This window comes from Pezoporus wallicus, unplaced genomic scaffold (genome assembly GCF_028554395.1).
Source record: "Pezoporus wallicus isolate ANWC-B61680 ecotype Strahan unplaced genomic scaffold, APGP_CSIRO_Pwel_v1 contig_5542, whole genome shotgun sequence".
Classification (NCBI taxonomy): domain Eukaryota; kingdom Metazoa; phylum Chordata; class Aves; order Psittaciformes; family Psittacidae; genus Pezoporus; species Pezoporus wallicus.
Genome location: NW_026640165.1, coordinates 530,152 through 550,548, shown reverse-complemented (window position 1 = coordinate 550,548; position 20,397 = coordinate 530,152). Strand labels below are relative to the sequence as shown.

The following is a 20,397-nucleotide window of genomic DNA, read 5'->3' as shown; positions in this document are numbered from 1 at the left end:
CAGTAAGGGACATGGCCTCAATCCATCCCTAGCAGGGAGCAACCCAGTAAGACAGGAAAGTTTTGCTGGTGGCGGTGAGCTAGGCTCAGTGCAGAGACAGCAGAAAAGGCAGGTGGGGCAGATGGCGAGGAGGTCCCCAGGGCCACCGTGCGGGCTCTCCATCAGCTGGGTGGGAGGTGGGCCAGCGAAGCAGCCTGCACGGACATAGGGCAGCTGCGTGGTGCCATCCATGTGGCTCACGCCTCTCCGTGGAGGGAACCTTTCCCTCTGGCACTGAAACCAATCCAGGAGGGAGCCCCTGGACGGTGCCAGTTTTGCACTTTGAAAATGCTGGCATGTAGGCTCTCCTTTCTAATTACACCTTGTCACTACAGCTCACCCAGCCTGTCTCTGGGCATTAGCTGGCATCCAGCAGCAGCGTGGTGGATGCTTTAAACCCTGGTAGATTTGCTCCTGACACCGTGGTCCTTCTTCCAGCCCTGCTTTGTTAAAAATGTATGTTTTTATGAATTATTCTACTTGTCGGTGTTTTGTGTTCAGCTGCTCATTCCCCTTGTGGTCGCCGCTGGGTTTGCTCCTCTTCCTGGGATGCAGGGCACGGACACACACTGGAGGGGGTCTGAAGCCCTCTTCCAGGAACCTTCCCTCCCCAGGAGCTCGCACACTGACCTCCCAGAGCTTCAGAGCCCACCCCTGCCTGTGTCTGTGCCCATGTGTCGTTTTAAAGACGGTAATGGGGAAGGTTTAAGTAAAAATCTCACTTTCAAAGCAGTTGGTGCGGGTAGAACAGAGGCAGAGCTGAGGCTGGGGCAGGCACAGGGGCAGAGAGGCAAGGGCTGGGCCAGAGGGGTGGGGGCAAAAGGACAAGTGCTGGGGCAGGTGCGCAGAGGCTGGGACGGAGGGACGAGGACAAACAGGTCACAAGGATGCGCTCTGGAGCAGAGGGACAGAGGGATGGGGCAAAAGGATGGATAGAGAAATAGAAGCAGAGAGACAAGGGTTGAGGCAGAGGGACAGGGACATGGGAGCAAGGAAGGAGCCGGGGTAGGGATTCAGGTGTCGGGGCGGGGAGCCGGAGCAGCGACAGGGGCCGGAACAGAGGCAGGGGCTGGGACACAGTAGCGGAGGCAGGGGCAGAACCTGGGGCGGGGACGCAGGGGCAGGGCAGGGGCAAGGCAGGGACAGGAACCCACAGAGCCAGACAAAGGGCGAGCAGCAGAGCCCAGCTCGCAGCCCTCGTCTCCGCAGCGGCAGCACCGCACACCGGCACGCAGAGCGAGGAGCAGGAGGAGCGGGCGGCGGCGGCGGAGGAGGAGGAGGCGGAGGAGGAGGAGGGGAGGGACCTTCCCCTCCCTCCCACCCCGACACCGGGGGAAATAAATTATTCCCAGCCCTCGCACTCCCAGCTCCGTGCCCCGCACCCCGACAGCGGCAGGCGGGGAAGGTGCAGCCTTCGGCGGGCGCGGAGGGGCCGCCCCTGCCCGCGCCGAGCTCCGCTCTCCGCGCCCGCCTCCCCACGAACTCCCGCGGGCCGCGGCGGGGGGCAGCGCCCGCCCCGTCTCATTCCGTCCCGCCCCGTCCCGTCCAGTGCGGAGCGGAGCTGTGCGGCGCGGCGGCCCCGCCGTGCCCTGGATGCCCCAGCGGCGCCAGCGGCAGCAGCATGGAGCGGCGGCGGGGCGTCCCTGGGGGCTGGCCCTGCCTGCTGGCCGCCCTGGGTGCCCTGCTGGCGGCGGGCCGGGCGGCCGCCCCCCGCGCCCGCTTCTCGCCCTTCTTCTTCCTCTGCACCCACCACGGCGAGCTGGAGGGCGACGGAGAGCAGGGCGAGGTGCTCATCGCCCTGCACATCGCGGGCAGCCCCGCCGCCTACGTGCCCGGACAGGAGTACCACGGTAGGTGTCAGTCCCCGCAGTGCTCAGCGCTGACCTGATCCCAGTGGGAGGGCGGCCCCTGGGGGTCCCGCACCAAGGAGCGGCCCCGCAGCCACACAGGGGAAAGTGAAAGGGGGGTGCGGGCGCCCTGTACGGGGAAGGCGTGGCTGTGTGCCATGTGCACAGGGCAGTCCCGGCGAGGGGCTCCTCGGCGCTCCCCCGCCGTCCAGGGCCGTCCTCACCTGCCCTGGCCGCGTTGCCGCCGCCGTCGCAGCCCCGCTCCGCCCCGGCGCTGCTCCTGCGAGGCGCAGCCAGAAGCCAGAGGAAATTCCGAGTCCCCTGTCCTTAGCGGGCTCAGGGCCGGATCCAGAACCTCCGAAGTTGCTGGAGGTCTGTCCTTTTCCCACTTCAGTGGCTTTCGGACCCAGCCTTCGCCCATCGCATCCTCCTTTGCCCAGTGGCGGTGTCGTGCCGCTGGCGGGGCACCGAGAGGGTCCCCAGGGAGCCGCCTGTTGCTGCCCGTGCAGGAGCCGCAGGCGTGAGCGGTAGGTCAGGCCCTCACAGGTGGCTTTGAGGATGGAAGGTCGTGCCCAGAATTAATAAATGAACCTGCTTTTTGTAAACGTCCAGGCTGAGGAGAATGAAACGGAGCGGGGGAAGTTGTCCCCACCAGTAGGGTCTTTACCTGGGTGGTGTATTTCTGGGGTGAGGGGCACAACCCGCTGCCTGGCAGGAGGGGTGTGCTGCTGTGCAGAACTGCTCTCGGCTGCGAAGTGCCCCTGTAAGCCAGGAGCTGTAGAGTTCAACGGCCTTACCGCCGTTTCTGTGTATAGAAAACTTCCATGTGTGAAACATCTTTTAATTCATAACCGTGGAAGACCGCTTAAACGTATAGTCACTAATCCTTCTCTCTCTTTGTGTCTGCTTGAGGTTTTGCCGTGCTGCATCGTAGAAGCTAATTCTGCTGTAAGCAATAAAAAGTCAAAAAAATATTAGCAAATATTTATTTAAAACACCTTGCTCAGAAGCAGATGCTGTGTAGTGGTCCCTGGCTAAAGATGGAGTTAAACTTGTGACTTTGATATATTCCGGCTGAGAATTTAAGTTTTAGATAAATGGTTGAATCATTATGTGAAGATTCTGATTAATTTTTGTTCTGTGAAGACACAAAACCTGAACACACACAGTATTCATTTTGTCACGATCTAAGGGATCCTGAAGTTTTGTCTGTGTATAACCTTCACCTGTATAGTTTTACCAAATTCATAGGAAACTTTTGGTTTAAAAATATGGGTGTTCCTTTTAACAAACCACGTGAAAATTCCCTGATTTCAGATGATTTTTTTTTCCTTAGCCCCCCCCCCATCTTCCAGCCCCGTAATACACGCTCAGGTCAGTTAAATTGCATTCAACCTACTGAGGAAAAAAGGAGGCTGGAATTTCCATCTTGCACGATTTTAAGTTCTGGGGGTTTAAAAATATGGTTCAGACGCATACATAGCAGAATCTCCCAGCCTTTTCTTCGCTGCTGCCGTGTTTTCCAGCGGGCACCTCGTGTTTAAGCCCCGTTGCTGGTCTGGGGAGAGGCGTCTGTGGTGGGCGCGGGAGCGCTGCAGGCAAGGCTGCGGGACAGGTTGCGGGCAGGGTTTAGATAAAGCAGGGCTCCGGGCAGGGCTGCCTGCAGGGTGAGGAGCGGGGTGTGCGTGTGTGTTTCTGGGGGATGCTCTTCTGCCTCTCGCCCTTTTAAAAGGGGGCTTGAATTTTAATATCTCAGCGTGCAGAGAAGCTCCTCAGCTGCGTGCCAGACCTTCCAGGTACCCTAGGGTGGCTTTTCCGCCGCAGTTTTTCACCTGACAGAGCGAAACACGGCTCCGGGGTTTCTTCACTTGCCCGCTCTGACGGGCTGCAGGGCAGTTTGGCGGAGCCGTCGCTGCCCTGCGCCCCGCTGCGCGCCGCTCCCTCGGCCCTGTGAGCCTTGCTGCGCCCTGCGGAGCAGAGCTGCGCCTCTGCCCGTGGGCAACCCCGCCGAGATGCGCCCGGGCGCTGCGGGGCCGCCGGCCGCTGCTGCTCCCGCTGGCTCCCTTAGACCCGCTGCCCGCTGCGCTTCTCCGAGCGCTGCTCTGTCCTCGGCCCCGCCGGGGACATCTGCCCCCGGGGATACAACCAGAGCGTCTCAGGGCCTCCCTGCAGCCGTTGTGTTAAGAAAGAATAAACAAACTGGGTGCATTTAAAGGGTAATCACGAAGAAGGTCCACTAACTGAACTTGAAAACTAATTCACTTGCACGGCACAAGGTGTACATACACCCTGGTGTGAGCCAGCCTCGCATCTTACTTCTAACTTGCAATGGTAATTTCTTTCCGTTTTGTGCATTGATTAAACACTCACCTGTGCCAAAACAAGGCAAGAAGCACTGCCTACTTGCTATGCACAGCGCAGCAGACATATCCTCCAGCTAAGCACATTTAATCAGTTAGATATTTTGAAATATCTCATTTGAATATTTTTAAATATAACAATTATCAATGTTAAATATAGCAAAAGAAACCCCTCCTTCCCCCAAGTATACAATCTGAAGAAATAATTAGAAGCAATCTTGGCTTTTATACAGTGCAGTTTAATACTACTGAAACATGCCAGTCTGTGCTGGCCGAGCATTTGTTGTTTAAAAAATCAAACTTTAAAGGCAGTGTTGTGTTTTGAGGCGCAGTACAGAAGCACAAGACAAAGGGACATTTACACACATACAAAACAAATTCACCTGCTCAGAGAGCCTATTAAAATACACTGCTCTGACTCTTCACAAGTTCTGGTGAGGCCCCTTGTTACACTTGCTGCTCCTTCGTTCAACAGGGGCAGGTGACAGCAGCACCCAAGAGCACCGAATTGAAGGAGGAGTGAATTGGGTGAAACCGTATGCCAAGGGCTGAATGAGGAAACGTTCTCGTTTAAAAAAATCAGCCAACAACTTTCTGTTATGTTCAGACGTTTCTTTGGGCTCTCAGGGTGGGAGTTGAGCCACTGGGCAGCCAGTGGAGCTGTGGCACTGGGTCTTGTCTGTTTGCCCAACTGTCCTCTGCGCTGGCCTGCACCCCAGGAGAGGGATGGTGTCTGGTGCCAAAGACACTTGCCTGGCAACCTGGCAAACACAGGAGCTTCTGCAAGTGGCTTTTCTGACACACTGGATCCAGCACTTTATTTTGCTGAAATTCCTAAGTAAAATAAAGGCAATAATATTCCCTATTTTGCATAATTAAATTAGATATTGGGAATTTAACACTTCTCTCCTAACCCTTAAAGTACTCCAGATTTGGCCCTATTCCTGCAATCAGTAAATATTTAAAAATGCATTCTTTAATTGAATAGCACCAGACCTACACTGCATATAAATACGCTCTTTTATATACAGGACCAACTTGATGAATCGATAAACAATTTTATTACCTTTGGCAGACTTTTATTCCTTGAATTAGCTTATTTCAAATTTAATTAAGTCCTTGAGCTGGCAAAGCACTTCAGTGCTTGCTCAAATGCAAACTGACAAAGTGTGCACTGGTTTGATGTAGGCACCTGCTCAGCTTCCTTCCAGCCGAGCGGTGGTCGTGTGCTTGGAGAGCTGCATCAGGACCCACTTGGCTTGCTTGTATGGGGCTAGATAGCAGTGATGCTGGTTTGGTTTTCTCTTGGGCTTTCCACTGTAATCTACAGAGCAGAATATAATTTCTTCAGGAAAAAATCTAACGACAGTATAAATTAAATTTTTTAATACAAGTCTTTGCTGCCTTTAGTCACAGAAACCTGCAAATGACCAGTCAGATTTGTAGTGTTTAAAAATCACACGTGGATCGCCTTCATACTGTATTTTTTGTTATCCCTTAGATTACTTTTTCTGTCACTCTGAACAGTGCTTTTTTCTCAAGGTTTCAAATTTAGATCTTTTAAGAACAACTTTGAACTGTTTTCCCGTGATTGATGTCAAAACTCATCATTCTACCCTTAAAATAGTTTTCTTTAATGAGACTTGAGTTTCTATTTCACTCTCCATTGTTCCTTTTTTTTTTTTTTCCAGAACAGAGTAACCTTCAGTCCCCAAATGTTATCGGTTTCCATCAATGACTGTTACTATTCTTAGACATACTGTATATTGTCTGGAACCACTGCTTTGGTAGGTTGTAAACAATAGTTTTCAACTATTTTAAGTGGTGGTTATGCACTCTTTCAGCACGGATAAAAAGTTGTTTAAAGTCTGGCCAATTCTACCTTTTTTATTAACCACTCTATCTAAGAAATACAGATTGTGATTTGGTATCTGTTTTCTTTAGGGTTACTTGCATTTCTGATACCCATTTGATCTGGTGGGTATTTTCATTATATTGTTCAGATTGTTAAAAAATAAAGAGCTGTTGGGGTTCGAAGGGAGGGAAGAGAAAGTAACTGGAGAGTAAGTGGTGATGCTGCTTGAGGTGTAAACAGGATAACAACTAAATGCAGAAACTGAGTTATGGTTACTTTCTCTACGGGTTATGCCAAAGTGCAGAAAGCTTTTTGTGAGCCAGCAGAAGTAAAGATTGCACAGGAAGTGATGTTAGTGATGATGTATTGGTAAAAGAACAAATTTCTGTCTATGTATATTTTCCAGTATCAGCCCGAGAAGCAGGTCATCCTGAGTCTTTTGCAGGGTATTCCCTCAACACATTTCATCTCATCCACTTGCACCCTCCTCTGATCTTTGGAAGAATGGATACTTCCACCATGTTTTGTTTTAAATTAAAGAGGTGTGTAGAAATTTTTGCTCACGGGAGTCCCATTAGCTCCAGGGATTATTCTGTAACTTTTAAGGGACACTTGAATTAAAAATGAGAGGCTGGCGATTGGTAGCCATGGAGAGGAAGTTATTAAGAATGAGGGAAGATTCTAGACCCTTCTTTCCTCTGAGGTCCCTGGCAATGTCTTGCATCTGCTTAAGAGTGTCATAGCATATAATAATTACATCTGGGTCAGCATTTACTAAAATCGTGCTCATCCACCAAAGCCCTCGGCTTGCACCTTGACTCTGCTCTGCTGGGTTTAGGATTTTCTTGCATAAACTGACCTTTTCAAAAGCAAGGCAGACTTCCGAGTTCTGTGGCCTGTTCTTTAGATGATCTGTTTGAATTCATTCAGTCTCAGACTTAATGCATTTCTGAGTGAATGTGGTTCTCTAATTCTTGATGTTGGCCAATGGATTGTCCATATTTCTGAAGCTCTGGTCTGGCCTCAGAGTTCATGTGGTGTGTCTTGGCAAATCTGAAAGAGTTGTGCTTCCAAGATCAACTGAATAGAAACTGATGAAGGATGCCACCCTTGAAAGAAAAAGGTAGGCAAGGTCACAGACGAGAGCCTCTTGCAAACCAAGTTTCTTCACTAGGGAAGATGTTAAGTTTTAATGGATTCAGCTGTCATCACTGTAATTGGTGCACCAAATAAGTGGTCAGCAGATGGCTCAGCCAAAGATGTGGTCAGGCATTGATGAAAGGAGGTGGAAGGTCCACAAAGGCCTAAATGAGCCTTTCTTGCAAATTTGCAGAAGAGATGTAATCTCTGGTTAAATCCTTTCTCTCCCCATCAGGGGGCTGTTCCCCCCTGCAAAGGAGACTTGATTGCCCCAAATAACAGAAATCAAAGTCAGCATGGCGTGCTGGCGTGACCCACATTTGTCAGGTGGCATCTGACTCTAGGACAGAAATGGTATTGTTGGTATTATTGGTCTGCAGAGGGCTTGTCTGTATACATGAAAAAAATGATCTCTGCCTCACTGAGTTCACCATCTGAGGCCCAGAGCTTGGTGTTGGGGCTGGCATGTGTGCACAGACCCTTCCCATAGCACAGCATTGAAGCCAAGGAAGAAAAGAAGCCCGTAAATGGTAAAAGGGTGTAAAAATACTGTTTCACTGGGGATGTTGTGCATATTTTCCGCTTTCTGAGTTTAAAGGAGGTATTTCTTCATATGTATAATTTACCTGTGAAATTCATTAAGAAAATCTGTCCGTAATAATTACTCTTAAGTAGAAATTTAAAAAAGATGTTTTTCTTATAAATAGTTGTAATTAGATATAAATATGTATAAACCAAGATAGGAATGCTGTAATTCTAAGGTCACCAGTAAATGAGTTATAAGTGGGTTACTGTAGTACATTTCTCTAGTGTTTCCTGCATTGATTATTCCACCAAACCCATGTTGGCTCATTAGGTAGAACAGGGCGAGGCTGTCAGGCCAGTAGCATTTCTCATTTTCTTTATTGTTGCCTTAATCTGGATTTTTGAAGGCCACTGCTTCTGAAATACTGTAGCATTTTATTAAGGTATAATACTACAGTATTTGCATAGTGACTGGTTGAAGTGTGATCTCCAATCGGATAATAGCCATAGTGATACAGCTGAGATGGATTTGGATGCAACCTTTATTTGCTTTGTGTGTCTCATGCCGTACAGCTGTGGTTTAGATTTGTCATGAGTGTTTGCTGCATGGAGAGGGAAGGAAACAGCACTGTCTTACCTCTGAGAATAAGCAACCTTTCATACCAACCCTTGTTATGAGAATTACAATAGTCTCTGATGAAAGATTCAGTCTTTTTAACATGCTTCCTTTCTTTGTGTTAACATTTCCTGCCTTTTCATCAGGCATGAAAGGTGCACAGAGTGCAAATGTGTGTCTGGAATATTTGTGTAATTCCCACTTTCCCCCCCCCCCCCAGTTATGACTAGCCTCTGGGATAACCATAGGACAAACTCTGACAGTGCAAGTTTTAACATCTGTCAAAGCCCAGGAACAGATTGCCTGTGGAAAAGACCTTCCCCAGTTTGACAAATGATGCCTTCTTGTTGGGCAGGAGGTCTTCATCCATACTCCCTCCCCTCAGGTCAGCCCCGGAAGATGAAAGTTAGTGTGTGTGTCACTCAGTCCAAGCAGCACGGGCTGGGCTGTTCCAGTGGACAGTGGTGTCATGGAGGCAGAAATCCCCATGATTCATGCCTGTGGGACCTTCTCCTAGGTGCTTCCCAGTGCTCAGATACCTCCCACGGGCGACATATTTTTGACTCTTTTCCTGAAGGGAAGAGCAAGGTCATGGAGGTGTTTTTACTTTTGTTTTAATATATGTCACTAAACTTTTGCCAGATAGGCAGTGTCAGAGGGGTGTACATCCTGCACGGAGAGGGAGAGCCACGGTTTGTGAGGAGCATTAGGGTTAGCACACATTTATTCCACAGTGCAGGACCAGGCATTACTCTGTCCTCATGTAGCTGGAGAGGACCTGGCTAGGGTTAGAGGTGGCACCCAACAGCCAGCCACTGGGCCACAGGCTCCTTGCCATCATCTACTGCAACTGTCTGGAGCAGCTGATGCCTCCAAGCATCACATCATTTCCTGGGCAGTTGGGTTCAGTTTAGCTTCAAGCAGAGGCACCTGTGCAGTTGTTCTTCATCTCACCAGCTGCAGCATCACCTGTGTCACTCCAGGTGACTGGTGTAGCTGTTGGCTATTCACCCTCATCCTGCTGCTGTCAGCAAGGCTCTCTGTGGAGACTGGTTAATGTATGTGGGTTTTGCATGCTGGAAAAAATCAGCACAAGGCTCCTCTCTCTAAACACCAGTGGGATCCTTGGTCTTCCCATGGAATCGGCATCAGTGAAGCAGTGAAGCATCAAGGGAGCAACTGCCTCTCTGCTGCCTTGTAGTGTTTCCTCATGACCTGTTGTAGACAATGCCCTTTACATTAACATTTCAGTCTAGAAAGCAGGACATGTCTTTGGGACTGGACATGAGTGGCCTGGGAAAGTTGCAGGGGAGCAGGTGAGTTCAGACACTTTCCCAAAGGCGTTTATTGCAAAGCAGAGAATGTTTTCTGCAGATTTTGTAAGGTCCCTCTTGTTGTGTTTTTCCATCCTGGGAACAAATCAGAGGAGTCTGTTCCTCTAGGCTCTTTGATATTAATACTGGTTGTAAGACTTTCACAAGCATCTCCTTGAGGGGTGAAATCAATGGCTCTTTTCCAGTGTTTGTTGAAGTTCAACCTGCAAGAGCCCTGAGTGACAGCAGGCAACAAATCCATCTGTCAGGTGCATGCTTTACCCTACACTACCCTAAATTTAAAACCCCCACAATCCTACTCTCAGACTCTCACACTGACCTTCCTGGAGTTCTGCGTTTCCCTCTGAACTGTGCAAATGCTTCAGCGCAGTGTCCAAGTGCTGCCCCAGTTTCCTGTGTCCTGGTATGACACACACCCCAGAGTGTATCCAGCCCGGCAACGAGATGGATGGTGCTCCCCACAGATAACCTTATGTGGGTTGCCTTGCCCCACTCACTGAGAGGGATGTGGTGTGCCCCCTGGGGACAGCCCGTCTCCATCACCTTGCTGAAAGGCTGGGTACCAGCAGGGGAAGATGTCAGACGGACGGTGGCCCTGTGTGCCTCCAGCTCTGTACCCTCTTCCTCTCTGTGCAGCTACTCAGGGAGGCAGTTCAGAGTATTTGATTGAGTAAAATTTGAGTTAGGTTTGGTGGATGAGAAGTCTTATTAATAAGTCCAGCCTTCTGGATGTAGGGGTTCTCTAGGAGTAGGAAATAATTGTGAAGCTGTGTCTCCTCCTGAGGCAGAAGCCTTAGGGCATGCAGACACCCTGGGTGGTCACTGTTTTCTCTTTGGTTTTGCAAGATACAACATAGGAGAACCTGGCAGTGCCCTTGCTCTTCTTCAGCAGGATGAGCAGATTAATCATCAGAGACTGGGTGAAGCTCTATGTTAGTTTCCCTGAATGGCATCTACTCACATATACACGTCTGTGGCCCTGCTCCTGTTTCTCACAAGAGGCAGGGCTGTACCCATGAGGCTGAGGGCATCGAGTTATAAACCAGATGGGTACAGAATGCTAAGAGCTCTTGCACCACGCTTAGCAAAATAAGCCTCAGATTAGCCAGAGTTATTTATTCCTCCCTGGGTCTGCTTGAAGAACTGTTTTCTAAATAAAAGGGTATGATCTGACAGAGCTAAAAGACAAGAAGAGGGCCCGTCTCCAACCGCAGCTCTGGCTGTGGCTATGTTTCCTACTGTCTGGCTCAACATTCCTTGCTGCCATGGGTGGCTGGACACTGGCACCTCATCCTTTGTCCCCTTCCAGCATTTGGCCGTCGTGTGGATGTACCACCAGAGTGGTCCAGCTGGTGAAAAACATACAGTGTAAGGGGCATCACCATTTCCCTATCACCATTTCCTGTCCTTGAGCTGGATGATCAGAAGTTGGTAAGGAAGAAAAACCACAGTTCATACAGGGAAATCCATCAAGCAGGCTTCCTTTCATCCACATGTGGGAGAAAATGCTGTTTTCTCCTCCTCATCTTGCCTTTTCACATCTGCAGGCAGTTTTTGGCCTGCCCGTGCTTGGGTTTAAAGGGATTTGTGTTTGGTTGTGCATGGGTAGCGTATGCAGGATGCTCCCTGGGAATGCATGGGGAGACTGTGAAAGTTGGTGGTCTGCTGTGCACATCATGGAAGAGTGGAAGGAAAGAAAAGGGAAAAGAGAGAGCACACAACAGTCACTGGCCAGAAGGCTTGGATAAATCTGGGAATAACTGTTTCTCTGTGGCTGAGAGGTGCTCTGTGGTCACAGCATACAACATGTCTGGTAGAATATTCATAGGTGAACTAGAAAGGACACAAAAAAATCACCTTTCCTGTTTATATTGCCCATGGTCTTGTAGAGGAATACTTCATGGCAGAACCAGGTCTGCCTATGCAGGTCCTGGATGGGGGACCTCATCCTGTGCTAGAAATGAAAGCAATGAGTAGGTTATTGCCCTTTTTAACATCTGAAAACAGCAACACAACCCTCTGTGGCCTCTCTTCGTGTCAGGCCCTGGGATGTGAGAAGTCATTCATCACGTCACGGGGCTTGGCAAGATCTCTGCCGTTTGCCTTCCAGTTTTCCCACTGTTCTCCAGGACAATACAATAGATAGGAAAGAACAAGAAATATAGATAATATTTATCTTTCTGACTAAACAAGCTGTGGTTTCCAGGCCACAATAACCTTCCAGTGTTCCTATCTCACAGGGGAAATGCGCTGCTAGAAAAAAAAACCCCTTCTTCCAGAATTAGACACATTCATCTGGACCCTGGATGAAATGATTATCGATACCAAGAACTGCAGAAAGGAACAAAACAGCACAACTGGCCAAGGCAAAGATTCTGGTTTCACAAAGTGCCGCCCAGCCTTGCAGTGTGTGGGGTGCAAGGTGTCAAAATTAAGGGGTCAGTACTATAGACTGCTGTGAAAAAAAGTTCCTAGAGTGTTTGTAAGAGAGGATTTCTGGCTAAACTCCAGCATTAAACATTTTTGTAGCGCAGTTCTTCTGACTCTGGCCCAAAAGACTGCAGCCTTCAGAATCTCAGCGCTGGTTAGTACAAAAATCAAAAACCTCTGGCAAATGTGTTTATGCTTTCTAATTATTATAGTTGGTTTGCTGATGACTGACACAACCTCAGATAGGTTTTCAAGTTGGCAGTATTTCTGTATGAAGCACAAGACTTCAGAATTGATTCAGCCGTGTCTGCAGGGAATTAATCCAAAACCTGATTTTGCAAAGAACAAAAACTGATAATGTATTTGTGTAGAACTTGGTAAATGTTTTAATCAAAACTGGGAGGAAGTGAAGCATTTGAAATGTATTACTGGTATTTTCAAAACATGGTTTTGATTTTTGTTGTGGAAAAGTATCTTAATTGTGAAACTGTGAAAAAAAGAAAGTTTGCTGCATAATCAGAAATTGAAATGAGACTTTCCTGCTTGAATGAAATTCTTTGTTGAATTTTTTTGGGTTCATTGAAGATTTTCATATTGACCTAACTGATATTTTAATTTATTTTTTTGTGCTAAAGCCCTCAGTACTTCTCCTTTTATGTTAACCCAAGCTGATCTCTTTTTCTTTCTTTTTCTTTTCATTTTGGTCACTGAACCAAAAATCGAACAGTTCTCCTTCTGACAAGTTGACCATTTAATTTCCGGCCACTGAGCAGTTCTGATTCAGACAAGTAACCCTCACCACTCTCCTCACATTTGTTCCCAAAATAAATTACAGGATAATCATTCACTCTCTAAGGCACTGGAGTGCAGCTGGTAGCAGTACTGACATTTCCAAGGTAACAAACTCAGGTTTTCTATAATGATACCTGCAGTTACTAAGTGGCTGTATATATTGACTGTGTTTTCTTTTGCATCTAGTCATTGTTCAGTTTTCTTTTTCAGCAGAAATCTTTTTCAGTGTTCAGTAAAAAAGGATTAGAGGAGCTCTGTCCATTGACTCCTTCTGGATGCCTACAGTTAAAGGATATTTCTGTCTCCAAACTTGAAAACCTGTTGCCGTGCATCTATAGAATTAGAATTCATTTAACTAGACAAGTAGGCCTTTGTGTCTCTAAAATTACCTTTTCTTCAAGAAATAATACTTATAGGGCTGCCCACCTCAAATAGAAATGAACTGCTCAGAACAGACATGGAAATGGCTTTGAGAGATGCTGGTTTATTTTGTTCAGGGAAATATTCCCCTGTGTTCTTCATTTTGCCTCAACCAGCAGAGATGAAAAAGGTGCGGGTTTGGCTGGGGCCGGCAGCACTGGTCTCCCCAGCTTCAGGCAGCCCACATTACTTCAGTGAGCATCTGTGGACCTTTTCACTCAAAGAGATGTAAGTTTTGTTTCATCAAGTGGTAGCAGATGTTAGGGAGCTTTCATGCCATTCATCACCAAGGGAAAGCCAATGCGATGGCATCTGGCTGTTTTCTTAGTACAAATTGTTTTGTAGACTCTAAACTGTCTTTGAGCAGCGGTGGTGGTGTATTACACAGTGGCTACTCTTCCTCTGGGACCTTGCCCAAAACCCCAGTGTGCAAGTCCCCCCAAGCGCCTTTTCCCCAGTTAGATTACGGTAGAGAGCAAATTCTCCTGCTATTTGCAACATTTTCTGTTCGAGAAAACACATTGCAAAATTAATTGCAGTACAATATTTCTTCTGGTTGCACATCATTAACCGCTAAGAATCACTACTGACTTGCACAGTAACTATTAACCTTGCATTCAACATCTACAAAGCCTACACTTGTTGCAGTTACCAAGTATTCTCTACATGCAAACAGTCAGGGAACCTTTTTTTTTTCCTAATTGATGTATTTTCCTTAGAGCATATAGATTTTTTATGAGGCGCAGAGCACATACAGACACCAGCAAGCACAGTACCTCACATCTTTACACTGGCCAAATCGTTGACAAACAAATATTGCATGTTCTGCCTTGGAGTGCTCCAACTTTTAACACTCCAGTGTGGAGGAGAACAGCGGTCCGTTTGAAAGAGGATCGGTGCCAGCAAAGTCCACAGCTCCTTAATACATGTGTGATAACAGTGATGAGACAAGAGCTTTGGGCAGCAGGACAAGCTTTAACTCTGCTCTCTTGAAAATTTTACTGATCTATTCCTTGAGTTGAACATCTAGATGGCAGTTTCCATCCCTCCTGGCGCAGTGCTGCATCAGGGCAAGCCTGGGTGCAGAAAGGTGAGGCAGAAGAGGTGACCGCACATGAGGGAGCAGTCAGATTTTCAGTTTAGCAGATTATTCTTTTCTCTCCTTTTGCAAAGAGCTGGGCTTATCACTCTGAGAACACATCTAGATAGACAGTTTCTATCTAGTAACTTTCCCCAAAACTGCTAGGCAAATGTATTGGTAGGAAAAAAATGCCCTGCCCAAACAATCTGGGTTATGTTCCTGCTGCGTGCCAGTTCAGCTCTGCTGAATTTAACATGTGTTTATTATGTTTAGCATGCAGGGTGGTTGTAATGAGTTTGAATTAGAGGGGAATCATCTTTCTTTGTGCTTTTTTTACATCAAGAACACTGTGATCTGGTATAAAAGGAGATTGAAGCCTTTGTAATTAGCTAGAACAGAATTTGATGGACTTTTTGGTTCTGGGTTTTACTTGCTGGTACCCTGTATAGGCATTTACCGTTGGAGCAAACCAGGAATAAGTGATAATAACAAAGCACATTTCCTGTATTCATCTTGAACAATTTTGAAATGTTTAGGTGTAATGAAAGCATAATAATAATTTTCTTTTAGTTATGCAGTTAGGGGCATATTTCATGGTATCCTTTGCTACATAGCTGGCTGTTTAGTTGCTTCTTGAGCCTTTCCTTTTTCAGGCAGTCAGATTGCTACGTGGATAAATAGTTATGTATGTTGGGTGGCTAATCATTTAATGTGCTCTTCAGAATCAAAAAAGGTGCTGCAAGGAAATATATGTGAGTGGGGTGGCAGAGATCTTAATATATATTTCAGGATCCTGGGTATTTAGCAGCTATTTATTATGCTTTCTGCCTGTGTCATGGCAGTAATTTCTATCACATGCCAAATGACAGCCCAGCTGTCTGGTGTCTTGAAAATCCCCCTTTAATTTATTCCAGGAAGCCCACATCTGTGTGGTTTAGATCTAGCTTAGGTTTTGTATTGGTAGGAACACCTTTTATGTGGTGGTAATATGTTGGGCAGAAACTAGGAATTACTGGGAGAACGTCCAGTTCTGCTTAAAGCAAAAAAAGGGGTCCTGTGATATGATGAAATATAAATTCACTTAAATGTAGCCAAAGGCTCAGGCTCATTTTTACTTTCCAAGAACACAAAACTGTGGAAGGATGCAAACATACAAGTTTTTGTTACTTATTCACTGTAGGAATACCTTTGGTTGAATTTGTAACCTGCAAAATCCTGCTATTAAAAAAGCTACAAACTGGAATATTTCCCTGTGAGAGATGGAGGAAGAAAGAGACATTTCTCAAACTTAAAGCAGGATTTTTACATATTAACTATAAATATCTTGCAACTGTATGATTTGCTTTTAAATAAAATAAAGCCGCTTGCTGTCTCTGCAGAAATGAATTGGGGAAAGGGATTTATCCAGGGTAATTCAGTCAGATGAATGGAGAGATATGTCCATCACCACTAACATGATGGTTATTCTTTCTAAATATAAACTGATAATATTATATATTAGAGGCTTGATTATAGCATTAAGAAGATTAGTACATTTAAACAGAAAATAAAGGCTTATGTGTCCTAAATGTGAAACTAAAGGGAGAGGGTTTTATATATGGCAGTATCACAACATTCAGTACTTTTGAACAAGGTATTTTTCCCACGGAAATACCTGTAAGGAATAATCACTGCATACTGCCTCTGGGAATAATGGAATGCCTTAAATCTAATCTCTTTCAAAGTGGTAATTTAAATACATGCAGGTATTAATCTTGGCATATTTTGGGTGAGTTTATTGGAGTAGGCATAATGGTTGCATGCAACCATGTCCACAAGGGCAGTTTCCTGGCTCATCCATTTCTAAAACTGTTTGGGCTGTCTTTTAATTGCAGAAACTGTGGCATACCTGTTGAAAATATAGAAGGGAAAAAACAGGTGATGATACTTCTGTGATATTTCTTGAATCAGATCTATGAACTTAAAACATTTAACACGTTAAAAATTTCAGTGTCTTTTAATACTGTGCTTAACTTACACAGTACTGGTACTGCCTCTAAGGACATAGCAGCTGAATCTTTTGAAGGTATTGAATTTATGACATTGAATTTAAGACTTTTGTGCTCATGTCATGAAGCTTGTTAGGTAGTGTTTAACATGTCTCCTTTTTCATTTCCAGTTTTTTGAAATTCTTGTTCTTTATAGCCTTGCAATTCTTCTCAGTGAAAGATTTATAGTGAGGATAAGGGAAGGCTTGATCCTTTTACAGTTATCTTCCTGATAGATAATACTCCTTGATTTCCTTTTATTCACCTCTCAAATTAGATATTCTGCACCTTAATCACAACACCATCTTAGTTACTTTACCTTTTAAGATTAAAAGCTCTCCTATTATAAGTTAACTTAGAAATACTATAAAATCTTCCTCAGGGCTTGTCTATGTTTCTGACCCAGGCATTGCTCCTTGTCAAGTCCTGTCCAGAGGAAAAAGCCCCTTAATGGAATCCAGTGGGGGCTGCAGTCTGAAATGGCTGGTCTGTCCCAAGGCAGAGCTGCAGCTGATGTTAATCCACGGCCCTGCTCACCCCATGGGCTGGATGAAGGTTGGCTCTGTCAGAGCCTGGGGCTGTGCCAGTGGTGTAAGGTACCACACAGGCACCAGAAGTGCTGCACAGGTCCAAATTAAATGCTTGCACTTCAGAGGGCAAGTCAAGGAGATATGGAGACCCAAGTATGTTGAGTGCTGGCTTTTCCACCCGTAAGTTTCTCAGAACAACCTGCCAAGGGATGCCAGCAGCCCCTGAGCCTATCTGACTGCAGGTAACACATTGCCTGCCTGGTGCTGATAGTGTTTGCTCTGGAAGGGGAGGTTGGGTTTGGCTGCAGCTGAGATGCTCAGAATTTGCTGCCCCACTTCCCTCTCGAGCTGGCTGGTACCATGGGGAAGGGCTGCCCAGCCCCTCCTGTTCCAGAGGACAGGCTGGGGACACAGCCTCGTCTGTCGCGCCTTTGGGGCTGGAAGCTCAGTGTACAACCTGGCCCTTCCTGGGGCTGTGTATGCTTTTTGCACTACCCATTTAAACCCTTAAAACCTATGTTCTCTAAAGTACTAAAACTAAAGAACTCTTTTCACATATCTACAAGAGCTGCCATCCTTTAGACATCTGAACTTCCCTTTACTCATGTTGTTAAGAACGTTGTATAGTAATGTTCATAATATTAAAATGTCCTTGTATATATTTATTGCATCTGTTGCTTTGGTGCTATTTTTAATTGGCATAGCAAGATGTTGTAGACCAGTAGGCTAAATAAATGTTCTTCACATTGCTGTGATTGCCTTTTATGCATGCTTGAAAATAAGTGTATTTGTCCCTGAAGCAAATATACATGAACAGGCTCTTTTCTATGGCACTCTCAGTATGCCGTCTGTCCTCCCCGCTTTTGAATGTGTTTGTTAACTTCAATCAAATATAACATGTAGGTCTCAAAGACGCTAGATACTGGAAAGTTTCATGGAAATCAGTATCCAGCAGAGAGAAAAGACCCAGAGTAATGTCTTCACTGAAACTGAAGACAGTTGGGTGAGCTCAGTTATATATTAGCTCCAGGGTGAGTCATGGAGAGAGGGGCCCTACATATGCCCCAGGCCCAGAAACACCTTGATAAGACTCTGCTGTACACTACAGACACTGGGGTAACAACGAGGTACTGAACCCCGCTAAGAATTGTTTTTATTTCCCCACTGAAAATACAGACTACTCTGCTGTAGTATCTATCTCCTCTGGACCTCAGCCATCAGGGCCCGGCTGTGCTGGGGTTGGTTCATGTTCAGGATGGCCTGAGAGCTGCTGAGCCATATAGCCCTGTCCTGGCAGAGCAGAGGTTGGGCATGGCTGTGGTGCAGTGAAGGTCCCTAGGGGCAACGGGGTGCTCCAGCACCAGGCTGCCTCTGCTGCCACCTGTGCAGCAAAGCCTTTAAGAGCAGGAGTGGGTTTTAGGTTTCTAGTCATATCTGGGAGATAATTTGTTGTCCTGGACATATAACCGGTTCTTCTGGTGACCATAAGAAGTCAATGGCCAAAAGCCAAAGATTGATCAAGTCCCCGAAGTTTGTCTTTGACTCCTGATTGAAGAGGAGCTTTCTCTAACAGGTACCTTCTGTGGCTGTGGAAAAATGCCATAGCGATCCCCATGAGAATAAAGTCTCAGAAGAAATAGGAACCATCCAGAGACCTCTAGGGCTGACCTGCAGTGGTGTAAGATGAATGGAAGGTGGCTGAGGGCCCTTGTTCATCCCCTTGCCTAAAGCAAGACTTGTGGTAAAGCCCTTCCTGGGCACTGTCCCCAGTGGATATGAGTCTGAGTCCAGGTGCAGTGAGAAATGGGAGAATCTGAGCCTTAAATGGGCTATTTCTTTGCCTTCAGTGAGACTTTTATTGTTGTTAGGAAAAATCGTCCTATTAGGTCATAACTTGTGCTGTGCTTCACCCAAGCGCCTTTACATATTAGGTGATTTATTTCTATATTTGCTTTTGTCCTCCATGGGAATGACAGGGATTTTAATGTAGTACAGAAAATCCTTGGTGATCTTCAAATTAGAAAAGCTCTGCTGAAGTAGAGTCTCCTTTTTTTTAACATAAAATGATTTGTTTGTCACCATAATTGGTGACATGCTTATGAATCCCTTGAGTTAAATAAAGTGAATCCTATAAACAAAGGTCTTTGTCTTGCTCATATGCATTCTTGCAAAAACAAGAAGAAAACACATCTGTGAAGTAATTAGTTTGAATTACTTTTACCAAAAAGAAACACCTTTGCTGGAATGGCCATGTTAAAATTTTGAACATCACCCTGGGATTGATTTTGTATAAAATTTGCATTTGGGTCATATTCTGTGATGGTGGAAATGGGATCATGACTCCAGTGCGTGAAATATTGTGAAAGTGGTCCTGATGAGTGGACAGTTTGGCCTTGAATGCAGTCATTATGACATCAAGCAATGTCTAATGCAAATGTTACAGACTATTCTTAGGCAAAGCCACAGAACCACACTGGCTCAGGTAATACTTAATCCTTGAAGTTCAACGCTGATCAAGACACTGCTTTCCGGTTTCCCTTCCTGCAATCTGTCTGCCCTCTGCCAGCCACTGGTGTGTGATTAATTGACTGACATGAAGTCTGTTATTTACATTGCAGTAGACTCCAGGTGAAGCTCACAGCATGCTGCATATTTACCACCATATGTTCAGGAGGTTGTGAACAGAAAAAAGTAAGTCTAAAGCCAGAGGAGGTATTAGAGGATACAATAGAAAAGCTAATTATAAAAGCCTTCAAAATCAGTCCCTGCTTCACCATTTGATGTCCCAGTATGTAATTACAGAGAACTAGGAAAAAAGGGAAGATAATAAAAGAAGATAATAAAGGGAGGATATAAAAAACAGGACATGCTATTTTGTGAGAGAAAACAGAGCTCCCAACCCATTTCTCCTTTAGGTGTTGGAAACAAGGAAGAGCCTTGAAAGGGGAATAGTGTCCTGGGTGGTATAGACAGGGGAGGTGTAAGCTCAGGGGGAATGGGCAAACTTCATCAGTGCCTTTTTTTAATGGTGCAAATTGGTGTTTCACCCCCTGTGGGGGCTTTGCACCAGGTGGGATGGCCAGAAAAGGAGTGCCAAAGCTGGCAGCTTCATTGTCCCTATTGGCAAACAATAATCTATTCCCTTTAAGCAAAGATAGCATGGGATGAAATTGCCTAACAGGATGCCACCTTTATTTTGAAACCCATTATGGGCAGCCTGTGCAAGTAGAAAATCTTGCACTCCATCCGTTACTGTAGCCCATATTAATGTATATGTTTTCCTTGCTGTTTATGTCACTTCTGAGTTAGGCTTCCCCTATGAGGACCACAGCATGTCTCCTTTTGCTTCCTGGAGTAGATGGTAAGAGTACTGAGGGTTATAATTATTGATAAAATAGAAG

The 20,397-nt window shown here is 46.0% G+C and overlaps 1 protein-coding gene across 2 annotated transcripts in view; it reads left to right on the top strand.

Moving 5' to 3' along the window:
• The first annotated feature begins 1,345 nt into the window (after positions 1-1,345).
• RELN (reelin) overlaps positions 1,346-20,397 on the top strand; it is a 283,813-nt gene continuing 264,761 nt past the window's right edge. For both annotated transcript variants that reach the window (XM_057417876.1, XM_057417875.1), the window contains exon 1: positions 1,346-1,889. In XM_057417876.1, coding sequence (XP_057273859.1) covers positions 1,661-1,889 — 229 coding nt within the window. In that variant the 5' untranslated portion in view covers positions 1,346-1,660. The remainder of the gene's footprint in view (positions 1,890-20,397) is intronic.